The sequence below is a fragment of the Ruditapes philippinarum genome, unplaced genomic scaffold (assembly GCF_026571515.1).
Source record: "Ruditapes philippinarum isolate M1 unplaced genomic scaffold, ASM2657151v2 ctg3166_1_1_1_1, whole genome shotgun sequence".
In the NCBI taxonomy this organism is placed as follows: domain Eukaryota; kingdom Metazoa; phylum Mollusca; class Bivalvia; order Venerida; family Veneridae; genus Ruditapes; species Ruditapes philippinarum.
Window position 1 is genome coordinate 57254 of NW_026860098.1, and position 27487 is coordinate 84740.

Below are 27487 nucleotides of genomic sequence, written 5' to 3' on the forward strand. Positions count from 1 at the left end.
ATCGGTGAACCAGGTTAGTCAACGGCCCAACTCCCAAACTTTTGCCCAAAAAAAAAAATTATAATATTGCATATTTTCCACATCAATAAAGATTTTTTAGCCCAATTTGATGGTCCTAAATGTTTTTTCCATTTTTTAAGCTAAAGGGTTTGTAAATTCTTTATTTCTTAATAATGAGTAAAACTTTTTTTTTCAATACAACTGGTAAAAACCCATTTCACAGCAAAAAAAATTTAATCTACATAAATTTGAATGAACCCGGGTTTTTAAAACTTTGTTTTAACTTAGGGGAAAATGTGCAATAATTTTTACGTTTAAACTTTTTTAACATTAAAAATTTAAAAAATTTTTCCCTTACGCAGATCCCAGGGCAAATCGTGCTAAATATCCGTGACCAAAAAAGTGAATTTTGTTTTAGGCTAAATTTTTAAAAGCGGGAAAAATAAAACCAAAAACACACGCGCTTTAATCATAATAAAAAAAAATAAAAGGGGCCAAAAAAGTGGATGTTTTTTTAAAATAAGTTGAACAAAGAAAAGTTGTGGGCAAGAAACATCTTACCTTAACCCCTGCCCAATTCCAATTTTTAAAGGGAAAGCAATAACTGTCATGTTTCGAAAATATGTAAATTATGTTTTAAGTTCTGAAAAAAAAAACTTTTAAAAATGCACTAAACTACAATACAACAATATTTTCGCACCATGTCCGGAAAGGGGTTTGTCTATTTTAAATCCTTATTATTTGTACAGCAAAACGTTTTCATTCAAAGAAGGCTTATCTTTTTAAAAGGGATTTTTTCCCAAGGGATGTTTTTTCCAATTTTTTAAAAATTTTGGACATTTTTCGCCTTTAAATACTTTTTATTGACAGGGAAACAAAGGGGAAATTTTTCTACTTTAACAATTTTTTTTTGAAAAATAAGGAATATATTGAAATTTTAAAAAGGGAATGGAAATTTTGACAATTTTTGCTCCGAATAACGTAATATTCCCAAAAATTCTTTTAACTGGTTTTTTGACGGCCCTTTTTTTGGGGTTCAATAAGAAATTTTGTGCCAGTAAATCCATTTTTCTTCTTGTACTTTTTAAAATTTTAACAACTTTACTTTTAAAATGCATTTGAATTCATGTAATGAATTTTTTAACATTTAAAAACTTTGATCGAAAAAGATCAGCTTGGGATGGGGCCCTTTAAATGGGAACACACCCCGATAAACAACCCCCCAAAAACACAGGCCCAATGGGTGGGACATGGTAAAACCGATTGTATATGAATGTTTCCCTTGGGAATTTAAAAAATCCTGAAAAAACCCTTTTTAAAAATGTTTTTAATATAAAATTTATGCTAAATTTTGAAAAATATACCCAAATATTGTAAGTTCCAAAAAGCATTATTTGTAAAATTTTACGTTAAAGAAATTTACATTTCATGTAAAAAAGGGGAGCAAATTTAAAAATTTTAAATTTCCGTTTAATTTTTAAATCAAATTTTTTTTTCAAAAAAAGAAAAAGAATACATACAAAGTTTTTTAATGTTACTTTTTAATGCCCTTTTAAAAGCGCATAAACTTTGCATAAAATATCTAACATATTCTTGGGTGTTTTTGGGAAATTTTTTAAGAATAAAAAAATTTTTAATTATATAAATATATATATATATAAAATAAATATATAATATATATATTTTATATATAATTTTATATATATATATAAATTTAATTCCCCGTTTTGGGGTTGGCAACATACAGGATCTTCAAGTGTTGTTTAAACTGAGCATTTAACATAAAAGTGAAACTTTAACCCCGAACCATTTTTAAAAAAAGTTTTCCCAAAAATGATTTTTCTCCTTTTAATAAAGTCTTATTCAATAAAGTATATGCCTTCCCCGTCCACCCCAAAAAAACTGAAAATCACAAAAAAATGATAATGTTATTTTTATATATTGTATGGTAACGTTTGCTTATAATTTAAAAATTTATTTTTTTTTAAACCTTTTTTAAAACATTTTAAAAAAAAATGTCGGGTTTTCTTCTACGAAAATTTAAAAAAAAACTTTATTCTTCTAGAACTTTCAAAATTTTTAATTTTTAAACTTTAAAGGTTGTAATACCATATGACCATATATCTGGCTAAAAACAATAATGCCACCAAAGTTTTTTAGCTCCAAGTCCCTTGGCAACTTCCAGGGATTTCTTGGGAAATGTGCTGCAGCTAAGCAAAGATTCCGGGGCATCCGGGGTTTCTTCCAGCCCCCATTCATAATCTGTTTTTATAAATATGGTACTTTTTTTTGGGCTTTCCTTAAAAGGGTTTTTTCCCTTGAAAAAAAAATGAAAAAAATTTTTTATCCTTCTGGGAAAAAATATAAAGTATGATTGAAAATCTAGGCGGCTGTCAAATTTCAATACCCTACTTTATTTCAATGCCTTAAAAATGATTACCTAACAATAAAAAGAATACAAATACTTGAAAGAAAAAATTTGGGGGGATGAAAAAAAAAATATCTGGGGAAAGACACTCCGCATTGACTTTATTTTTTCCTATTTCAAAATAGAAAGCATAAAAATTTAAAACTTTTCCACCGGTAAACCTTGGGTGTGCAAAAAAGGTTTTGATGTTTTTCCCCGAGTAAATTTTCCCCTGTCTTTTTTTTGTAATTCCAGGGCAAGGGGCAAACGATTTTCGTCGAGAAATTTTTAAATTTTTCTCTTCAGGGTAGCCCCCCCTCTGGTGCAAAATCTCTTTTAAAAAAAAATGTAAATTTTTTTTGGTTAAAATTTTTGAAACCAAAAATTTGGGAAAATTTTTCAAAAAAAGCATACTACTAAATTTTTGGGGGAAAAAAAAAAATATACCCTCCCTGCTAAAATTCAAATTAAAATTACTGCAAAATATTTGTAAAAGGGTTTTATGTTGATTTTTCCCTAATTATAAAAAAGTAATTATGGGTTTTAAAACATACAACTAAACCTATCATGAAATGTCCCGTAACTTTTACACCAAGTTTTTTTGAAAAAACCCCGCACCCGGCTGAAGTCGCCTTCGCGCATTTGCCAAATTTTGGGGTTTTGCCATCGTCCCACGGTCGAATCAAAAAATCGGGAAAACCCAACGGGTCCCCACCCGTTGACCATTAAACAAAAACTTTTTTGTAATCTATTCCATGAAATTTTAATTTTTTAAAAAAAACGGTTATTACAAACCCCAAAAAAAAACGTACAGGAAAAATTTAAAAGCAAAGTTAAAGTTTAATGTTATACGTGCAAAGATTATATTTTAAAAAAAAAACAGGAAATTTTAATATAAGTTTTATTGCAATAGCTTGAGTAAAATCAGTTATTTCTAACCTGTTCCTCTAAAGGTGTGCCAAAAAAAGAAGAAAAAACTCAAACCCTTCTTCCCCTTTTTACGTCCCCTAAAACCCGTTTTATATAACGAAAATAATCTTTCAACTAAGAAAGGGTTTAATTTTTTGATTTAAAAAAATGATGATACAAGTTTGTTTTTCTCTTAAAAACAGAAAATAATGTTTTTATAATGTTTAAAATGCTTTTAAAATTTTAAAAATAAAAGTCATAGACCTTTTTAATTTCCCTTTTAATTTATTTTTCCTGTGACGGGTTGTAATGTTTTTATAAACCCTAGTTTTTTGCTGGGCCAGCATCTTTTAAAAGGGGGGTCTTGTCTAACCTAAATTTAAAAAAAAAAAAGAAGTTTTTACTAGTCAAAATCATATTTAAAGGGAAATTAAACGAATTGAAAATTTCGTAAAGAAAACCCAAAATTATACGATTAGTAAATTTCCCAAAAGGGCTTTTAATCTGTAAAGAAAACTCAAAATATTGCAGTTTCAAAGTTTGATACGTTTTATATTCGGTCAATAAATTCCAACCTGAAATTCTGAAAGAGTTTTTTGTTGGGGGGGCTTTCAAAAAGGAAACGCCGTCAAACAAATTTAATTTGAAAAGGGAAAAAAATTTTTTCAAAATAACATTTGTTTGATTTAAACATAATTTTTCAGTTAAAATTTTTTGTGGAAACCCGGGTTTTTTTAAAGGGATTAATTTAAAACTTTGTAAGCTTTTCAAAAAGCAAAATTTTTTCGGAAAAGTAACTTGAAAGTTTTAAAAAAAGGAAAAGATTTTTGCCCTCTTCACAAAACATACTTTAATTTTAAACCACAGTTTCAAATGACCAAGGAAAGGGTTTTCCCGGAAAAAGGGGACAATTCTTGACCTATAATGAATGGTTTTTTCTTTAAAAAGGGATTCCCCAAACAAAACATTTGTTTTAGTGATTTTTAATATGAAACCCCTGAAAATTTTAAAACTGGCCAGAAAATTGGTTTTGATTAAATCTAAAGGGCGCCCAAAAGTTTGTAAAAAATGTTTTGGAAAACGAGCTCTTACGGTTTGGGGGGGGGCGGGCACAAACTTTTAGCAAAACAATCTCTAAAAATCTTTAAAAACGAAGAGAGCCTGTAAAGGGTTTTTGGGAGCCGTTGTGGGTTTTTTCCGGGGAATGATCCCCAGTTTTTGGGAAATGCCCCGACTAATTTTAAAAGGAAAATGCTATTTTTAAATTTTTTCATACAAAATGGCTTTTTTACATTTTTAATTTGGGGGATGGGTTTATCGGGCTTTTTTTAAAATACACGAAAGGGAAAAAACTTGGAAAATTTAAACGCGGGAAATGTGCCTTTTACTTGTTTAAAGAAGTGCACCTTTTTACTGGAACGAAGTAGTCCAATATACAGTTTAAATAATAGAAAGAGCCCCCGAAACAAAGAGGGTTTTCTGATTTTTAAAGAGGGGGCGTAGCCCCCCCCCCCCCCCCCCAGTATTTAAACAGTTTTCCGAGTGTTTTTGGGGTTTTTTCCCCTTTTGTTCATAGTCAAAAATAAAAACAATATAAACAAAAAGAACCAATGAACGAGCCCCTTTTTAAATATGAAATTTTTGTTTGATTTTATACTGGTCACAAATGTAAAACCCCCATGCCAATCAATTTTGGATGCCCCGGAGTGCGGGTAACTTTAAAACCCGCACTTCTTTTATATGTAAAGATTTAAACCCTGATCAAAAGAAAGGCGTAATTATATTTATTTTTCTTCCCGAGGGCGTTTTAGGGTTTTGAGTTAAAAAGGGAAAAGTTTTGTGTGTGCCAATCTTTAAAAAAATCAAACTTTTTTGGGGTTTAAAATTTCATAAAACATTCAAAAAACATTTAATTTATTTTAAGTGGGCACATGAAAATGACCACCAAACAAATATACTATTGAACCCTTTCCCCTTAAAAGGTACTTGAAAATAAAAAGTTTTGCCATATAATAAGAAAAAAAAGGAAGTTATAAGGTTTTTTGCATGAATTCATAATGAATGTGCACTGCAACACAAAATAGAAAATGTAAACAAGAGTTTTTCTTCGGCAATTTAAAATATAATTGTGCAACTTACCTTTAAAATACGTGGCGTCCGGTTTGTCAAACTCCTGGTAGTTTGCAGTGGCTCCTGGGCCTGACCCTTTAGATTCCGGGGCGAAGGAAGACATATTTTCTGCTGTTATTAAAATGCACACTTCTATTGTTTCCGACCGTGTAAAGGCAAGTACACGTTATCTGTAAGTTGAGACGAGTATTTCAACTCTGCATTAGATTATGTTTGATAAAGTGAGACAGAAACAGATATAGAGGTCACATTGTAAGTCGCGTAATCTTTTTGTTATATCCTAGAGGTCCCGTAGTGACCTTTTAGAAATTTACGCAAAAATAAAGGGCCTTTAAAAAAAATTTGTATAAACTGTAATTTAAAAAATTTTTTTTTCAAACCCCCGTTCCTTTTTTTAAAAAATTTAAATTTTAAATTTTTTTTAATTTCGTAAAAAATTTTAACGGCCCCTTTAAAAATTTTTTAAAAGCTACATTTTTTTTTTTTCATTTAGAACTTTGGGATAAAATAGCTTAAAGATCAAAGCACTAAAAATTTATTTCAGATAAACGTGTAAAAATTTTTTGATTTAAAAGGGTTTAATAAAAAAAATTCACGATTTTTTAATCAAAGTAACAGCAAACGAAAAAAGTGTCCAGACTTACAGAATACATTATACTGATTTGATATTATCGTAAAACATCGAGTCCCCGAGTTCAAATTTTTTTACAAAGCAATTTTTTTTTCAGGAGTTACGGTCTGTACAGGAAAAAGGGGTAAGCAAAGTACTTTACGGGGCAAAATTTCAAAAACAAGCCTTATTAAACGTCTTGATAGATTCCCGAAATTTTTTGTACCTTTTATAACTTTAAAAAAAAACAAAAAAAATTTTTTTTCGGAAAAAGTCTGAACTTTTGAACACACTTTAATAAAAACATAGTTTTTTTCGGGAATTTTTATTTTAAGGGGATGTTCAAAATTAAGAAATTTGGGTTTAGATTTCATGGTTTTATCAAAAAAATAACCCTGTCTTTTTAATCAGGTCCCATTTGGCGACCCTTTTCCCCTTTGCTGGGCGGAAATTCCTGTTTAGTGCGTTTGGGGACTTTACTAAATATTCAAAATAAAAAAAAAGTGAAACGTAAATCACCTAGTTTTTTTTCCGTTTTTCAATTTAAATATTTGTTTTTTCCCCAAAATTTTTTTTTCAAATTTTTCCTATATGTAAAGTCCCATATTTTAAAAAATACAAAAAAAAGTATTTTGTTAAAAGTTAACTTAAATTTTGGGCCATGCACCCCGAGCGAATCTACGAAAGTAAAAAATATTTAAAAATCGATTTTTTGTTGGGATTTTTTAGTGATTTTTGTTTCAATGCTTCCCCGGAAACCCGCTGTTTTTAAACATTTGGGTTTAAAAACTTTTTTTTGTTATCAAGTTTCATTTCTACAAACATACATTTAAGATTTTTTGGGAATTTTTTTAAATACAATATCATGGTGAAGTGGATTGAACTGAATGTAGTTCTCTCGACATCAGTACAGATTTTGGCGATGAATCCAAGATTAAATCTGTTGACATTATTATAAGAAAACAAGACAAAATCATCACAAAAAAGAAAATCAAGAGAAAAACAGAGAAGCTGAAAAAAGCTTGCATCAGGAAGAGAATCAGAGTAAAGAAGAAAATATGAGAATATATAAAGATGTAAGTGTGAAGCTATAGAATTGGGCGGACTGCAAAACGGTACCTACCTTCCATGAAGAAGATGGACATTTTATAAACATTAAGAATTACATTGACATTTTAAAAATTATTGAAAGCAATATGTTTATCATTCAATTTCAGTGGCATTAATAACAGGCTTACAATTAAAAACACTTAAATTATATATTTATTTTTTCTCAGCACACGCACATGGGCATTAACTGCATATTTTCCAAAATAAAAATTACAAACTTAATTAAACGCTCATCGTAAATATGATATCAGTGTATTAAGAGGTCAGTCGTGGGGAATTAAAATACAAAACATACAGACAGACCGAGATAGGTATTGTACAAATTGTCGCATATACTGTGAATACTTCAAATTTTCTGTAGTAATCGAATTCTTTGTATTCATTTTGTATACCTATATTTGGCCAGTAAGCTTAATTTAGTTTTAATGAATCAGAACAACATAGAATAGTGTCTTCAATCCATTATTATTTTATGCCTTTTATTTTATATTATTTTATTGTTTTTAAATGTTATTTGGCACCACATCTAACATATACAAAGTGGAAAGAGTTCAGAGATCTGCGTCTGGATATGTTTGTATAGTAATTAATTGTATGACTTCCAAAGTAGTGTGACACAAATGTTTTCTTTGTTGGTCCACCTTAGAAAGCTACAGACTCCAATCATCTCTGAAGTTCATTACAGAATACAGAAAGATCTCGTCTATATATGTAGATCAAAACCACCTCGTACCTATTTGAAATATCATGCACCTCCCTAATCCCTATAAGTCCCGTAAACGGGTATCATCCTAACTCCTATACTTCTCTACAACTCTAAAGTATTAGAAAAACCTCCAAAACCAGATCAAATCCAGCCGCAGCCTAAGTATCTTCAAGGACAGGGTTGCGACAGCTTCTCGATCTCTAGTCCCCCTATGTACGTATGATTAAAAAATCTTGCACGCATTTTTCTGTAAAATTTTAACTTTTTCACTAAAAACGTAACTATTTTTTACACAGTTTTCCAGAAAATTGTGCTGCAATAAATATGTGGATGCTGATATCTATATGAGTTGATGCCTACAAGAACCAAGCTTGTATACATGCTGCAATTAAGCTTGTATGAAACATCCACCAGTCTGATTTTTTTAACCTTTATGATATATACCCTTAATTACTGCTTTAGCTTGACAAAGAACCTATTTCACCCTTTTTATCAAATCACTAATTATGATATGTTAAGTTCCCCCGTAATATTTACTTGAACCTGGGACATAATTACCAATGCCTACATGTTATATAGGCCTGACCCTCGAGGCAATATCTCAGATTTCCAGTAGCATCAGTTCTTTTGTATGGTTAATTGTTAAATATATTTATATATTGCCCTGTATTTTCCAGCACTGGGGCGGGTTGGGGGAACAAGGGGATCACTGGTTATTATAATATTTATACTTAGTGTTGAAGACTGAATACTTTAAAAGTATGTCCTTTCAAGCGTGAGGTATGTTGCACTTTTCATTTTCACATTTCGACAGATTCAGTCAAACCAGATGTGTCTGTGATTTCAGGTCTACAAGCCCAGTGCTACCACGGATTTGTAATATAAATCCATGGTGCTACTGAGTAATTTTTTTTGTTTTCAATATTGTCAAAAGGATTTTTTTTCACTTGGTTACTAAATGTTTGGTTATAATGTTCAGTGTCTTTCAAAAGACCCTGGTTATAACAAAGATCTCAGGTTAAATAAACGCATTTACTAAATGGAATTGAGTTCTGGATCGGATTCAGGGAGCGTTCAGTGTTGAGATTCCGTCCAATTACGGATTTAAAAAGAGTAGTCCTTCATTGAAAGGCTTCGCATTTTCTTTTTTAAAGTTTTACAAAAATACGGACGAAACTGATAAGGGGAGGTCACTGCTTAATAGAAGAGTTACTTCCCTTGAATACGCCGGTCGCATCACGACTTGTTTGCCTGTTGCCAAAGGTCAATTATCACACCATGGAGGTAACTTACATTGCTTTTTAACATTTTATTGTAAATTCCTTTTATTACTATAGCATAAGTGTGTTTTTAACTTGCAAAAGTGTTCGATAGTATTATATTACAGGTTTAGCTACTTGCACGGTTTCGGATGAAATCAATGCCGGACAAATTTATATTTACCGTTTTAGTTAACTTACATAATTTGTTTTTGTTATATGAAGAATATTATAATACTGTAGTGTATTCAATGACATTATTGCATATTCTATTGAAAATTACATGTTTTGATTTAATCACATAGAAACAAACCTATAAGTATAATTATGATCAGATAAATTTATTTGGATAGATACAGTATCAAAATCTTGCCTTCTTGGTATATACGTTTCTTTTCATTTATGGTTGTTTTATCATATTTTTGCTTGTTGAGAGATTCGTATCAAGTCACTTACTTTTCATCAATAAATATTCAATTTTCTAACAATTGCTATTTTGCATGTTTTGAAGCAGTTTTCTTGTGTCCTACTTATTGACACTGATCACCTTGTACAATACTGCCTCAGTGTTTGACATTGCCAGCTTAGGAATGAAAAAATGCATTGGGCCGAAAAGCTTTCACTTAATTAAACCTGATTATTGTATACCTTTTTCAAGGCGACATAAAGGGGTTACTTTTGTTGGCGTCCCTAGCTAAAGCTTGTCCGGAGCATAACTCAGTCAGATTGACTCCATTTTAATTACTTGGTATTCATGCTAAATTCTTTCAATGACCCAAAGTGCAGTGCACAAGAATCGCTACTCTGCGCTCAGTGATTTTCCTGCTTATATAAATTAATATAACAGACTCCGATAAAAGGCCCTTCCCATTTGGGATTTTCTTTAAAATCATGCAGTTTTCCCAAAATGTGAACTTAAACCTGCTTTTTTACTTCCCAAATTAGCAATTTTAGCGATAATTTTTTCCCAAAATCAAGCGGCTAAGGCCTGTTCCTTAATTATGTGAGAAAATTTTTTGAGTTATTGCTCTTTGTTAATTTTCATACTTTATTTTTGTCCGGGCTGGCATTATTCCTAAACTATAAAAGCTATGGACTTGAAACGTCATAAGACAATAAATCTCATTAAGAAAAAGTGCAGTGCACAAAACTGATACTCTGCACTTATTATATTTGGAGTTATTGCCCTTTGTTAATTTTCATACTTTTATTTTTGTCTGGGTCATTTCTCCTAAACTTTAAAAGCTATGGACTTAAAACTTTATGGATGATAGATCTCAATAATAAGAAGTACAATGCTTAAGAACCATTACTCTACACTTCTTAATTTATACTGTTCACAAGGCAACACATCCGACTTGCGGAGTTCTAGTTGTAGACAAGCACTGTTTTGCAGACTATTGCTTGAAGACTGGGACAGAATGTATTGGAAACAAGCAGCTTTTGACTAGATAAGCAATCCTACATTGGCATCCAATAGACAGCCTATTAATTGATTAATAAGCATAGTGTTTAAGGATGTAGGAGCGTATACAAATTACGTTAGTTCAGTAACAATGTCGTAAACCATTTTTTTTAATTTGTAAGATATTCTACCGATAATATTAGACAGGCAAGTATGTTTTAATTATTCATTTGTGATACCCATTTAAATTTGAAGAGATAAATGTTCCTATCAATTGATTTTTTTTACGACTACAAATAACGATATACGGTACATGCATCACCGTGGCGCTTTGTTTTAAAATAATAATACCCAAACATGCGCCTGTCTACTTTCTGGCTACTTTAGACGAAATACCTCTCCAGATTTAAGAAACGTAATCTTAATAAATCTGTACCAGTTTCAGTTGTTGTATTTTAGTTGAATCAGTCAAAAATATATAAATATACCCTAATATGAAGGACTGAACAATCTTTCAAGCCTTGCCATTACGGTAGTTTGACAAAACATGGCATATATCTAAAAAAAAATCACGGTGACCCATATTTTTCTTTGCATATTTTTCAATGATATGAAATAGTCTCTCAGCATGAGAATTACTAAGACAATCAAAACATTTTACAAAATTAATATAAATGCTCCTACATCCTTAAATTATAATTATTATATATTTCTACTATTATTAATAAAAAATTACATAAAATTTCATAACATCAAGCTCTGGCTTCCATAACTTAAAATGTCATTTTTATTTTGATGTTGTGCGACAGTAAGCAGGTCTAGCAATACTATAAAAGTTAAAACCAGATGTCTATATAGCTACATAACATCATGCTTAAAGACCATTTGAATACAGAAGGATTGTTAAAACCTACACATAACACCTGGCTTATGTTTCTCTTATTTACACTGTTTACTAAAAGACAATATAAGCATTTCACAATATTCAACAAGGCAGAGAATCACCAGATGTCAAAGAAGTATTAATCTCTAGTTGCTTGTGTCCTTATATAATAGCCCAGAATATTTTCTGCAATCATGTCACCTGATTGTTATAGTCGTATAATAATGATGATGCTTTGTGATATGTTTTACTTCTTGGCAAAGCAGTCATAGGGAAATTGCAATGCATTTTATGATTTAGCCATATCATATTCTGCTAGGGTTTCAGTTTTGTGCATGAATTCAAGAGACTAGAACTAAACTTTAGATTATGTCAGCCCCTTAGAAATGGCATCAATATTTTTCTCAACTATCTTTTACATTTCATCATAATTAGCCAAATTTAAGGATTATAAGGGATCAACATAGCTTTATGGATGAAATAATTGTAGTCTGAACTGTCAAAAATATCACTACAAGCAAACATGTGCACACATTGTAAGAGGAATTTCGTTAAAATGGACAGAGAGAGTGAAGGTTTGGTGCATTGTGAACAAAACTTGTATGGCCTCGACTTTATAAGTCTGTAGTTTTTCTTTGTTCAAATTATATGGCAAATTCTTGATAAAACCTTTATAAATATTGTTCTTAGCATTGGTATCATTAACTTTAGAGTAAAATAAAATAAAAAGTCTTTCAAAAATTTGAAATTTAAAAAGTAGAAATAAGCATTAAGCACTTACTTGATTGTTTTTTTAGCTCAACAATACAAAGTATATGCATGAGAGCTATCCTATTCGCCCCGGCTTCCACTTCCAGATTAAATTTTTGATGCAGTAAAATATTTATCACTATAACTTTTTCATTTCTTAAGGTATCAACTTCAAACTTCAAATATATGTTCCTTATCATCAACCACATCTTATGTGACAATGTTCATAACTCTAGCACCAATATTGTCAGATTTATCTCCCCTTGAACTTAGAATTTTCCTGAAAAATATTATTTTTTACTGTAGTGTTACTTCTTTTTAGCTCACCTGTCACAAAGTGACAGGGTGAGCTTTTGTGATCGCTTTTCGTCCGGCGTCCGTCCGTCCGTCCGTAAACTTTTACTTTAAATGACATCTCCTCATAAACCACTAAGCCAATTTCATCCAAACTTCACAGGAATGTTCCTTTGGTGGTCACCTTTAAAAATTGTTCAAAGAATTTAATTCCATGCAGAACTCTGGTTGCCATGGCAACCAAAAGAAAAAACTTTAAATATCTTCTTTTAAAAAACCGAAAGAGCTAGAGCTTAGATATTTGGCATGAAACATCTTCTAGTGAGTGTCTACCAAGATTGTTCAAATAAAAGCCCTGGGGTCAAAATTGGCCCCGCCCCAGGGGGTCATTGATTTTCCCTATATGTATATAGTAAAAACTTAAAAAATCTTCTTTTAAAGAACTCAAAGAGCTAGAGCTAAGATATTTAGCATGAAACATGTTCTAATGAATGTCTACCAAGTTTGTTCAAATAAAAGCCCTAGGGTCAAAATTGTCCCCGCCCAAGGGGGTCATTGATTTTCTTATATGCATATAGTAAAAACTTAAAAAATCTCCTTTTAAAGAACCTGAAGAGCTAGAGCTTAGATATTTGGCATGAAACATCTTCTAGTGAGTATCTACCAAGATTGTTCAAATAAAAGCCCTGGGGTCAAAATTGGCCCCACCCCAGGGTGTCATTGATTTTCCCTATATGCATAAAGTAAAAACTTAAAAAAATCTTTTTTTAAAGAACCCAAAGAGCTAGAGCTAAGATATTTAGCATGAAACATCTTCTAATGAGTGTCTACCAAGTTTGTTCAAATAAAAGCCCTGGGGTCAAAATTGGCCTCGCCCCAGGGGGTCATTGATTTTCCCTGTATGCATATAGTAAAAATTTAAAAATCTTCTTTTAAAGAACTCATGGAGCTAGAGCTAAGATATTTAGCATGAAACATGTTCTAATGGTTGTCTACCAAGTTTGTTCAAATAAAAGCCCTGGGGTCAAAATTGCTCCGCCCCAGGGGGTCATTGATTTTCCCTATATGTATATAGTAAAACTTAAAAAATCATCTTTTAAAGAACCAAAAGAGCTAAAGCTAAGATATTTAGCATGAAACATGTTCTAATGGGTGTCTACCAAGTGTGTTCAAATAAAAGCCCTGGGGTCAAAATTGGCTCTGCCCCAGGGGGTCATTGATTTTCCCTATATGTATATAGTAAAAACTTAAAAAATCTTCTTTTAAAGAACTCAAAGAGCTAGAGCTAAGATATTTAGCATGAAACATGTTTGGTGTCTACCAAGTTTGTTCAAATAAAAGCCCTGGGGTCAAAATTGGCCCCGCCCCAGGGGGTCATTGATTTTCCCTATATGTATATAGTAAAAAATTAAAAAATCTTCTTTTAAAGAACTCAAAGAGCTAGAGCTAAGATATTTAGCATGAAACATGTTCTAATGGGTGTCTACCAAGTTTGTTCAAATAAAAGCCTGGGGTCAAAATTGGCCTCGCCCCAGGGGGTCATTGATTTTCCCTATATGTACATGTATATAGTAAAAACTTAAAAAATCTTCTTTTAAAGAACTCAAAGAGCTAGAGCTAAGATATTTAGCATGAAACATGGTCTAATGGGTGTCTACCAAGTTTGTTCAAATAAGAGCCCTGGGGTCAAATTTGGCCCTGCCCCGGGGGTCATTGATTTTCCTTATATATGTGTTTATCAAAAACTTAAAAAGTATTCTTTGAAAAAACCTAAACAGCTAGAGTTAAGATATTAAGCATGAAACATCTTCTAGTGAGTGTCTACAAAGTTTGTTCAAATAAAAGCCCTGGGGTCAAAATTGGCCCTGCCCTGGGGGTCATTGATTTTCCTTATATGTGTATAGGAAAAACTTAAAAAACATCTTTGAAAAAACCCAAATAGCTAGAGTTTAGATATTATGCATGAAACATGTTCTAGTAAGTGTCTACAAAGTTTGTTCAAATAAAAGCCCTGGGGTCAAAACTGGCCCCGCCCCAGGGGTGTCATTGTTTTTAACTACATGTGTATAGTAAAAACTTAAAAAATCTTCTTTAAAAAAACACAATGAGCTACAGCTTAGATGTTTAGCATGAAACATCTTCTTATGGGTGTCTACCAAGTTTGTTCAAATAAAAGCCCTTGGTTAAAATTGGCCCTGCCGGGGGTAGGGGAGAGCAGATCATTGTTTTTCATTATAAGTGTGTACATCATGAAACGTTTTCTTATAGATGTCTTCCAAGTTTGTTCAAATAAAAGCCCTGGGGTTTAAACTGGCCCCGCTCCGGGGGCCTACATACAGGTGAGCGACCTTAGGGCCATCATGGCCCTCTTGTTTTCTTAAGGGGTCAGCTTCATACTTTAAATATATGTTCCTTATCATTAACCACATCTTATTTCAGCCCCTCTATGGCCTTAAAAGGTCACTGTCAGGCTTGAAAATTTGTAATTATGACAAATAAATGTATAAATGATAAAAACATTATTTCAGGTGCTTGTTGTGCATGCCAAGTCAGGCAAAGAACTGGGAGCATTTAGTGTAAGTAACATTTATACTGTCTTTCTTAATGAAGTACATGTAAATGACTTGAAAATGTTGGACGTCTCTGTATTGTTTCATTTTCATGATATTGTCTGCTTGTACTTTTAACCCTTTTCGCTGCCAGAGGGTTATTTATTTATTGATCACCTATTTGCCAGAAGGTTTTCTAAGAAATTACTATATCATTAATTAATATAATTATTATTATTTGTTATTAGTATTATAATAATTATATATGTTTCCAAATCTGCTTGTATATAAATTATAATAATAATTATTGTCGATGGTATAATTATCTATATATTTATTATTATTATAATTATTATTACTATAATTATTATTATGCCCCCATTTCGAAGAAAAGGGGGTATATTGCTTTGCACTTGTTGGTCCGTCGGTCTGTCGGTCCGTAGACCAAATGGTTTCCGAGTGATAACTAAAGAACCCTTAGGCCTAGGAACTTCAAACTTGGTATGGTGATTGGTCATGACCAGTAGATGACCCCTATTGATTTTGGGGTCAAGGGGTCAAAGGTCAAGGTCACATTGACCTCTTGGGTAAAAACGGTTTCCGATCAATAACAAAAGAACCCTTAGGCCTAAGAACTTGAAACTTGGTATGGTGATTGGTTATGACCAATCAGATGACCCCTATTGATTTTGGGGTTAAGGGGTCAAAGGTTAAGGTCACATTGTACTTGTAGGTAAAAACGGTTTCCGATCAATAACGAAAGAACCCTTAGGCCTAGGGACTTCAAACTTGATATGGTGATTGGTCATGATCACCTATTGATTTTGGGGTCAAGGGGTCAAAGGTCAAGGTCACATTGACCTTGTAAGTAAAAATGGTTTCTGATCAATAACTTAAGAACGCTTAGGCCTAGGAACTTCAAACTTGGTATGGTGATTGGTCATGACCAGCAGATGACCCTATTGATTTTGGGGTTAAGGGGTCAAAGGGCAAGGTCACATTGACCTTGTAGGTAAAAATGCTTTCCGATCAATAACTTAAGAACCCTAATAGGCCTAGGAACTTCAAACTTGGTATGGTGATTGGTCATGACCAGCAGATGATCTATTGATTTTGGGTCAAGGGGTCAAAGGTCAAGGTCACATTGACCTTGTAGGTAAAAGCTGTTTCCGATCAATTAACTAAAAATGCTTAGGCCTAGGAACTTCAAACTTTGTATGATGATTGGTCGTGACCAGCAGATGACCCCTATTGAGTTTTGGGTCAAGGGTCAAAGGTCAAGGTCACATTGACCTTGTAAGTAAAAACGGTTTCTGATCAATAAATAAAGAACACTTCGGCCTAGGAACTTCAAACTTGGCATGGTGATTGGTCATGACCAGCAGATGACCCCTATTGATTTTTGGGTCAAAGCTCAAGGTCACATTGACCTTGTATGTTAAAATGGTTTCCGATCAATAATAAAAGAACCCTTAGGTCTAGGAACTTCAAACTTGGCATGGTGATTGGTCATGACCAGCAGATGACCCCTATTGATTTTGGGGTCAAGGGGTCAAAGGTCAAGGTCACATTGACCTTGTAGGTAAAAACGGTTTCTGATCAATTAACTAAAAACGCTTAGGCCTAGGAACTTCAAACTTTGTATGATGATTGGTCGTCACCAGCAGATGACCCCTTTTGAGTTTTGGGTCAAGGGGTCAAAGGTCAAGGTCATGACCAGTAGATACTTGATAACCCTTATTAATTGTTTGATCACTGGGTCAGAAGTCATGCATAATAACCTTATCACATGACTAATTGGCTGCTGATAGGGGGCATACATGTTTTACAAACATATCTTGTTATTATAGAAACTGCAAAAGCCGTCCATATGGCAAATACACAAAAATAATAGGAACGGCATATGCCGTCCCTATGGCAGTGAAAAGGTTAAGAAAACATTTTATAACTGCTGACACTAAATACTTATAGGGAAAGGAGAATTGAATGTGATAAGTAATAGAAAGAGCATCGAAACACAAGGCTATCTGATTTGTACAAGGGGGCGTAGCCCCTGAGTATTAATCAGATTGCCGAGTGTTTTGATGTTCTTTCTCTTTTGTTTCATTGTCAAACATAAAAACATGTTCCCTGTTGACGCAATATTAAACCCCGGGAAAAAGTAACCAATGAACGAGCATCAGAATATGATATTTCTGCCGCTTTCCCTTTCTCTGCCGTCACACTATGTAAACCCCAGCAAAAATGAGCCAATCAATGGGCATGCTCTGGAGTGCGGGTAACTAATACCTGCACTCCAGTTAATGCACTGTGCATATATATGTATACAATTTAACTCTGACACATTTTCAACAGAAAGGTCCCCAAACTATAATACAATTGATATGTAGAAGCCTTTAAATATAAAATAACCACATTTGGTTCACTTAATCTTTATTTTTATGATAAATAGAAGAAAATATATAAGATGAAGAATTAATGTGCTGTTTGTCCATTTAAAATGAAATATTTTTAGTTCAACATTACGGTTTCTACTATAATATTCCATCTTTTTCTTACTTTCAGGTAACTGAATCTACTTCAATTGGTGACTTGAAAAAACAGTACCAAAGGAAGTGTAAGTTTGAATTTACAACCATTTAACAGTAATATTGTTCTGCAAAACAGACCAAATGTTGTGATTGCAAAGTCAGTATCTGATATCTGTGAGAGGTACTACTGTTGTTTTCCATTATATTTTGCCTAAAAAATGAGAGGTCACTTAAGCATTTAGAATTATTATACCTCTGTTGAAAGATTTACTACATAGCCTCATGCCATGTTTTGTTGGGCATACCAGGTGCAAGGTTTTAGTTGTTTGGACGCCCTAGGTGCTTAAAAACTGTTAAGTATGATAAAATATATACAATGTCCCACCAAGGGTAGTAGAATAAATGTTCACCAGGAACAGAGTGATGTCAGTCTCAAATTGTGCTGGTTTATTACTGTTTTATTTCTGTTATTTACAGATGGCAAGTACTACCCTGAGAGGCAGTCATACAGAACAGATCCTAGTATGTAGAATTTATAATATTATTATTCTGAAACCTGCTCAATTTGTTGGATGAATTTGTGTTCCTTTCAATTTAAAATTGTTTATTTTATTTTGAAAAACTTTTGATATCAAATAATGTTACTGAGCAAAACTATAGTTTGTTGATACTACAAATGTGTGGACTGGCATGTCTGTATTACTAGGTGTTGATTGATTTACTTGTGTGTGTGTGTGTGTGTGTGTGTGTGCGTGTGCAGTGCCCGTGCATGTGTTTGTGTGTGTGTTTGTGTGTGTGTGTGTGTGCATAAGTCATATTACAATACATTAAAGACAATTTTTCTTGCAACAAGTATTTTAAATGTAGTTTATAAAATCATGAACTTTAATGGATTTGAATTTTGATTCTGGCCTTTTTATATATGTTGATATACAAACATTACCAATTGTATTTGTTTTAAATAGAATTATATATTCATTCTTGAGAGAAAAAAACAATTCTTGAGAGAAAAAAAAAACAAGTGTATTATATTGAAATAGAAAATAAAATAATGTATGTTGAACAAATATGGAGCAGTAAGTATAACAGATAATTAAAAAGAAAGTAAGAATCTGTATGTTTATTATTTAATTAGGAGGCAAGATGTTGAAGGATGAAGATAGATTAGGAAGTTTGGACCTTGGTAATAGAGGAAAACTTTACTTTAAGGATCTTGGACCTCAAGTTGGCTGGACTACTGTAAGTATATTGTATGTTAAATTAATGATATAAAACATTTATGTACCTGGAGATAACCTTAGATTTTAAAGCATAGTTTATTAATCTGATGAACATTCAATGTTGATAACTACTACAAGTGTGGCATGTTCATCTTACAATGAGAAATGTTAATATTATTTATGTCGCACGTTTTGTAAAGCATGAACCATTAACAACCAAAAAAAAGCCACACTTATATTGCTGATAATTTAATGCCTCAATGAATTATTTTATCTAGCCTTTAATATGTTGAACAAGCAACATTTAAACTATGAATGAATCAATTTCTTGTTTTCTACACAATAATCATTTACTTGTTATAATTGGGTTTTTGATGGAAAACAGTACATGTATCTTAAATATTTGATTGCTGCCTGCTCTTATTTAACAGAAAAGAAAGGTTGTAAGTTACCAAATTAGAGAAATGAAGTTGATCACGTAATATGCTCATTCTTTGTCATTAAATATTAAACTTGTCATTTTAGGTGTTTTTAACAGAGTATGCTGGGCCATTGTTCATCTACCTTATTTTCTATGCTAGACCATCTATCATTTATGGCAGCTTGGCTGACACTCCTAGAGCTACTGTTGTAAAGTAAGTGGCTGGAATATTTATATTTTGAAATTTATTAGGATGAAATTAACAAAGTTCCCCCTTGTGACTGAGGAGTTGCCTATAAGGATTGAGGCATCAGAATTGCTGCCACCATTTATTCTTGCCTGATCGTAAGTGGCGACTAAATGGGTTTTGAATTACTGGAATATATGCATAGCAACAGCAGTTGAGTTGGTTCTGACCATTGGTGTTGCTTTAAGTTTATAACACCCTAAGTTAGCCAAAATTATCTTTCTCTTTTTGGCGCCATATGACCTAAATTGTAGCCATGCACCGTAAAACCAAACCAAACAAATCAATCAGATTAACAAAGTTGTTTTAACTTTACTGATCAGTATTAAATGTACAGCATTATGTGAACATACTTTAAATGTAACTTAGGATGAATAATGCTTTCTATTAAGATATGGTTTTTCTTTCTCATTCAACCAGTTAAACAATTTTGCTGTCTCAAATATGTTTTTACACAACTTAGTTGATTCAAGTAAAGAAGTTGGTTGTTAAATATGTAAACATAGTAATGCTTGCATAATGGTAATTTCAAAACCATTATTCGGGAATTTATTTTATTTCCTTTTGTGATAATTCTCATTCTAAAGAAGGAGTCTGTTATCATTTTGCAAATACCTGGAAAGGTCTAACAATATCTATCAGTTTGTTCAAAAGCTTCTAAAATTATAATTTTCTTTTTTTGGAGCCAGGTTTTTAGTTAAATATGTATGGCTGGTATCTTTCAAGCTTTACTTGTGAAGGAAGACCTCAGGTGTCTCTCCATGCATAATTTCAGGGACAAGGGGGCACCTTCGTAGTATGTCTGACCTTTGTAAGCTTGTTTAATAGCTTCCTTACTTAAAATAATCTTATATTTATAAAGTTTTTGTGTCTTTAAACATACAATACATTTTGTTAATTTAAGTAATGTTTTCTATTTACAGCATAGCTGCTGGTTGCTGGTCATTCCACTATGCTAAAAGACTGTTAGAGACAGTGTTTGTTCACAGATTCTCACATGCTACCATGCCAATCATGAACATTTTCAGGGTAACATTATGTTCTTCATTAGACTATACCATAGCTATTTCCTTGAATAGTGATACAATGTTTTTAAGTGACTTTTTAAAATGTAAATTGATGTTAAAACATTTATAATCTCCTGCCATTAAATATACCAAGTATTTATATAAATTATGGTTTGAACACATCCTGCAATAAGGTTTTCCTATACTATCAACAGTTCATTGATTACAGAATTAGAAAATGTTACTTTTGATCAAAGTTTTTTGTCAGATAAGCTTTTCTGTGCTTTAACGTGAACTGTTTTGAAAGTTTACAAAATATTTTGGAATGTTTACAGAATTCATCATATTACTGGGGATTTGCAGCACTGGTTGCTTACTTTGTGAACCATCCACTTTATACTGTACCTTCCTATGGTGATGCCCAGATCTATGGCGGACTTGCTCTTTTTATTGTAAGTTATTTTAATGAATCAGGTTCCATGTATTTTAACATTTCATGTTTGACTGAAACATACAAAATATGAATAAGATATTGTATTTATTACACACCTTATAAAGTATAACCAATGCACTTACAGCATTTTGCACCATGTGATGCTCTAAGAGAAATCATTATTGGATCCAGTCTGATCTAGTTAGCCTTGTTTTTATTTCCACAGTCCAAAAAGTCCATATCAAATACATATTACACCCCATATAGCCTCGTTTTCATTTCCAGAGTCCAAAAGGTTCATTTCAAATCCATTTTGCACCCCATATAGTCTTGTTTTCATTTTCAGAGTCCAAAATATTTTTATGCATATCATACTCCATCTAGCCTCTTTAAGAGTCAAAATCCATATTATATTCATATTGTATTTGAAGTAAAAAAAGTTCTGTCAAAATGTCAAAAATGGTGGTGGTAAATTTAGAGGTCTGTAAACATGCTTCAGAACAATACTTATTCTACTTGACTAGGCCATAGCTGCAAAACCTCTATCAGACTCGGCTAGTGCCTCATCCAATATAGTTTTGACTGCTGTGTAATTGTCCAAAAGAATTCTGTATTATGCTCAACTATGTATAATAACCTCGTGATATTGACACAGAAAATAAAGGGTATTAAACTTAATTGATGTAATTGATTAAAATTAAGGTATATTGTTTTATACTTTCAGTTGTCAGAGCTTGGAAATTTATCAATCCATCTTGCCTTCAAGAATATGAGACCAGCAGGTAAAATTTTAAATATTCTTTTGTAGATGACTAACAAGCTATGTTTGTAAATTTTTTGGGAATTTTGAATATTACAGAAAATTGTAAACAACATTTTATGTGACATTACTGAAGTTATTATAATTGATATTAAAATCTTGTTGAACATGTATTTTATATTGTTGTTGATAGTAATTTAGTATTTCTGTTACAGCAGAATTATTTATCAAAGAACTTTTCTTTTTTAAATTGAAGCATTGAAAGCAAGAGCAGTTTCTTCAGTTATAGTGGAGGTATGACCAACTTCAAGTGGTTAAAGCGTCAGACTAGTAATCTAAGGATTGCTATCTGTGTGGGTTGACCGTTTCAAACCCTATCAGGGGCAAACCGTTGTTTTCTTGAGAAAGAAACTTTATACCATTGCACAGTACTGGTTTGTTCCAGGAACTGTCTATAAGCTTCCTACACAATTAAATTAAAATAAATTCTGTATAAACCACAGCAATGTCTTTTCAGTTATTTCACATTTAAATTGCACTGTGCCACAGATGAAAAAATAGTTATTATTCATAAATACATTCCAGCTTATCAGTTTGATTTTATGTATGATTCTTATAAGATTAATTTCATTACTCTCTTCACTTTATTTATTTAGGAAGTAAAGTTAGAAAGGTCCCCTATCCATGTGGTAATCCATTTACCCAGTTGTTCAACTTTGTGTCCTGTCCTAATTACACATATGAGGCGTTGTCTTGGGTTGGATTTTCTGTCATGACACAATGCCTTCCAGGTATGATATTTATATTCATTTAACACCAAGTGTAATGTAACTGATGACCTTTCAATGCTTACTTTACAATTTCCAATATAATAAATTGTTATTGAATACAATTTTTTCAAGTTAGACACATTTTCATATTTGGAGTCAGAAAAAGAAATCCATATAAAACCATGTTGATTAAACACTTTTTAGTCTCATTTTCATTTTTTTAATCCAGAAAATCAATATTGAAACCATAATGTACTTTTATTATATTGAAGTAACACACAAGTTACATGATATCATAAATTCTTTATCATTAAGTGCCTAGTTACTTAAGTAATGTTTAATTGTTATTGGCTGTATTTTGATATAATTCAAAACAATGTTATTTTGTGTACTATCCTGTAACTCATTTTTTTATGGTTTTATATCATAAATAAGATAGACAAATAAAGAGTTATCAATATTGTAAGTTCCAAAAAGCAAAATTTATTTAGATATTACCGAATTTACATTTCATGTAGATAAAGGGAGGTAATTAGAAATTTATTTTTTCCATAAAGTCTAAGGCAAATTTTTCAATAAGAAATGAATGCATATATATAATGTGTATAAACATTTGCAGTACATATTTATCCTATTCTTGGATGTTTGAAAATTGTTTTAGAGGAATGATTACAGACATATATACATGTAAAATTTCACTTAAGTGTTGTTACATCATTAATTACAACATACAGGATCTTTAATGTAATATATTTTCTCTTAAAAAATGCTGATTTGAATTAAATAGGTCATTTATAATAGGTCATTATTCTATTTGGCTCATACACAACTGCAGGATCTATATATCTGATAGATCCAGCTAATGCCGAGTCCAGTATAGATTAATGGCTATGTACTCATCAAATAGAATGTAGCATTGTAGTCAACAATGTGTAATATAGACAATACATTTTTATCAGTCCTCTGTTGTTGTCATTATGTACTTGGCTTTGACTTTTGTTCATGAAATATAAACTGTATAAGTAACTGTTCCTCAAACAAATTGACTTATTATGAGCTATAAGAATAGGCTAATGCTCTGTTGCTGTCAACATTTCACATTTAAATCTTAAACATTTTGACAAATAATGTATGTAGATTGTCTCATATTGTAAAGATATTGGAAATGAAGTACTATTTAGTTAGCTAATTTTTTTTATTGTTTCTTTTCCAGGCTGCTTTTAGTTCACGTGTAGATGTGGAGTTTCTTCAGACTGAAGTATGGGCCTATTGGCAAACATAAGAGATTACAGAGAAAGAGTTTTCCCAATTATCCTACGAGGCAGAAAGGAGTTTCATAACATTCCTCATACGTTAAATTGATGGCAGATGATGTTGTAAAACCAGAGTGTGACAACAAGGAGAGAAAAGGTGTGAATTTTATGTTTTGTACGTTTTTTGTAGTGAAATGAAAATTGTATGTGTGTGGTATGAACAGCAGATTGTAGAAGATCATGGTTCTAAGGTGTAGACAATAAGTATGGATCGACCTTTACTAAGCATTGATTGACATTAGTATAAGGTTTAATAGATCTGTTAAGGAGGGGATATGAGTGTCTATACAATGTACATTATTGATTTTGTTTTGCTCTCTAGGTTAAAGAATTTTTCTTTGTGTATGTATGCTGAATGTAAACAGTTCCAAGTAAAGTATCTTATTGAAATCACATTGTTTAAGCATTAAATGCTTACAGGTGAAGATAATTCACAGCTTTTATTTGTTTTTAGAGTTTTAACATTTGAGCTATTTACTGTTTATCATGCTTAAACAAGTTCACCAGTTACAATATTTGAACAATACACCGATAAACACTTTCAGAACTAGCAGACGACAGGCTATTCTTATCAGTGGTATTTCGAGTAAAGATAACGGGTTGCGTATCTCACTGTATAAATCGTATGTAAAATGGTCTGACATATGGTAGGTTTAACAGTTAATATAAATACTTTTGAGTCAAAAGATATGTTGAAGTTTATATATATTATTTTGTATTGTTTTAGCATAAGCGGTATTGATTTTACTCGAAGATAAGGGAATCAACTCGTATTTTTCACTCGATATACCTCGGTTATTTACATATATCATATTGAAAGTGTTTATGGGTGTATTAAATCTCTGTTTATCTATAAATTACTAGTTGATGGTTATTAAATGAGGTTTATGTTATGCTTACCAAATCATAATGATTTATGAAATCCTTTGCTCAAGACTTTTATATGTTAAGTGATAATAATTATAAACTATTAATAATTTTCTCTTTCTTTTTATAATCATTGCTTTGATAATTTCTATGATTGTGTCTAATAATAAAATATGAGATAAAAACAAGGGGGTGTTGTATTATAGTTAGTAAATGTGTTGTCATGTTTTGTTATGACAGAAGTTAAGACATAATAATGATTCCTTTCAGATTCAAGTTTTATCAAGTACATGTTTGTCTTGTTGAAATTTTCAACCTGTAATGAATAACCCAATGGTAACATAACATTAAATTTTGTGATTTAACTTTGCTCACAATCATAAACAATCTACTGAAACACCATTTTGTTGACAGAAGTACATTTCTTGTACATATCTGCTGATCTTCTAGTGGTTAATGGTTACCATGGAATTCAGAATTTTGGGAACTTCAAAGTAAATTCAGACTTAGTTATAACTTTGTGGTGTTGCTGTAACGAATGGTAAATAAGTACAACTAAAAATTTGTTTGTACCCAATTGCATTGTTTTATGCCCCGGTCATTAAAGGAGGTACATAAAGTGTACATGGGTAGGGTTAGTGAGTGTTGTCTATAAATTCTTCATCTGCAATTCCAAAATAAATAGTTACACAAGATCACTACAAGTAGATGATGTGTACATTGAGACCCAGAAGCTGAATGAAAAATCACAATAGGGGTTTGAACTTGGTGTATTTTGCTAAAAGTCTTGCATGCATTTGGAATAGAAAATGAAATGGTACTTAAGTAGATGATGTGATGTTAAAGTCAAGGGCATAGAAAATGATTAACTTTGGTGTTCTTGTCCTATAGTCTGAAGTGCTGTTAGAGTTTGATCACAATATTTTATCACCATAGAGATGATTTGTTGTGTGCAGGTCAGGTTGATGAAAGTGATTGACCTTACTATTTTGTAGTGTAAGTCACAAGTGCAGCTGAAGTGTTTGGTCTGTACTTAGCATGCATGACAAGATTATAAGAAAAACTGGTAAAAATGATAACCTTAAGAAAGATAATGTGTTTTGTGCAGGACACATGTCTACACCTTCAAGGTCAAGGTTGATGGCACATGGATTATCAAATGTCTTCCCACAGCCAGATGTGTCTCATGCAAAATTTTTACAGGAGTTATTGCGTTCACCTCAGTCAAGCAAAAAGTTTTGTGTAAGACTCGTGTCAGCTTTTTTAATGTCAAGGATGAACTTGAAGGTCAAAGTTCAAATTTTATTTTTCTCTGGCTTATTTTAAACAGATTGTCAAAACATTTCATCAGGGTCAAACAAATTATTGCATCACTGTCCAAAGATTTATCTGAAGGTAAAAATGTCATATTGCGGGTAAACTGTGTATTTTAAATGAACATGTTTTTTAGTGTAACTAAGTTTGTATGTAAAAAAGAAAAAAGTTTTTATCACACACCCGTGCCGATTTTGCGACTCCGTAAAAATGGTATTGCATGGCCGTGCATATATTTTGATGTGACATCATTATCATTATACAAACATGTGTAATGATGCGCTAAATGTTAGCATTATACTATAGGCCCGTCAATGAAAAATTACTATTTTTTCACTTTAATCTGTTAATTTTGGATATGTGATAAATAGAATATTAAATTTGTGCGAGTTCATTACTGAATTTATTGAACTTGTTGAATAAAATAATATTACAAGGCTCGCAAGAGTCAATCAAAATATAATTTTATTCAAATTGTGCAATAAATTTAGTATTGAATTTACACTCATTCAATATTTTCTATGTATGTACTCTATATATCAGGCCATATTGGCTAACATTGATAAATTTAAAGAAATAAAATATAAATCATTGTATTAAAGATATGCTAAGATTTATCATTTAAAATGTTCACTTCCAATTATTGCATGAAAACAGCTAAAGATAATTGGCCACTATAAAAAAAATCATACAACTGGTTATTTTGTATCAATGCAATGCCAAAAAACTATTTTTTTCCTAAAATTCTACTTGTTCATCAAACATGATGTACATGAGTCAAACTTGCTTGTAAATTCTTATTTTATACTTTATAAAGTCATTACACAGGCATAAAGAACTTTAATCAAGCTGTCCATGTCAAAAGTAGCTGTAAAGAGCAATTGGGAATATCAAAATTGTTTATGTCAAATAATCTGAACAATGATCTTCCGGTACTTGAGTTCTTATTCTAACATGACCAACATTTTTCCTTATTGAACATAGAAGGAATGAAAGTGTGTGTAAATATGCGATAAAATCACTGTTGATGATCTATTTTTGGACATGGGACATAACCATTAAAATTGTGACATTCCGAAATTGGAACGAAAACAAATAAGGCACAATTTAGCTTGATATCAGGTACAGCAGCATTTATTTGTTGTTGTGTTCGAATCAAAATAATATATCCCAAGCAGTGATGTTATCACTTGATTAAATCACCGTTTGTGGTTTGGATGTGCAGCATTATATCACTTGGGCTATGCTCTTGTGATATAATTCTTCGCATCCAAACTCTGAAACTGATTTTATTGTGTCGCCTTTTTCTGTCGCATTGAAAAAGGCGACATACAGGGGTTACTTTTGACGGCGGTGTCGGCTTCGTTGTTGGCGTCGTTGTCCCCTTAAGTTTGTCCAGAGCATAAGTCAGTCGTTATAAGTTGCATTGACTTCAAACTTGGTATGCATGCTTCTTATAATGACCCGAAGTGCAGTGCACAAGGACTGGTACTCTGCACTTCTTAATTTTTAGCTCACCTGTCACAAAGTGACAGGGTGAGCTTTTGTGATCGCTTTTTGTCCGGCCGTAAACTTTTGCTTCAAATGACATC

The 27487-nt window shown here is 31.9% G+C and overlaps 1 protein-coding gene across 1 annotated transcript; it reads left to right on the plus strand.

The window, feature by feature from the left end:
• Window positions 1-9008: 9008 nt before the first annotated feature.
• On the plus strand, window positions 9009-22460 carry LOC132758878 (very-long-chain enoyl-CoA reductase-like). The gene is made up of 10 exons (XM_060750583.1): window positions 9009-9156; window positions 14992-15039; window positions 17578-17629; window positions 18021-18065; window positions 18679-18782; window positions 19289-19398; window positions 20355-20460; window positions 20774-20890; window positions 21596-21653; window positions 22288-22460. The coding sequence occupies exons 1-10, from the start codon at window positions 9151-9153 to the stop codon at window positions 22443-22445; spliced, it is 804 nt and encodes a 267-aa protein (XP_060606566.1). The 5' UTR covers window positions 9009-9150; the 3' UTR covers window positions 22446-22460.
• Window positions 22461-27487: the final 5027 nt, after the last annotated feature.

Bases quoted from the DNA above. Each gene is read 5' to 3' on its own strand.
- LOC132758878 (XM_060750583.1), top strand. The intron at 17,630-18,020 runs GTAAGTTTGAAT...TGTTATTTACAG, and splicing joins AAAACAGTACCAAAGGAAGT to ATGGCAAGTACTACCCTGAG. The intron at 20,461-20,773 runs GTAACATTATGT...GAATGTTTACAG, and splicing joins CAATCATGAACATTTTCAGG to AATTCATCATATTACTGGGG.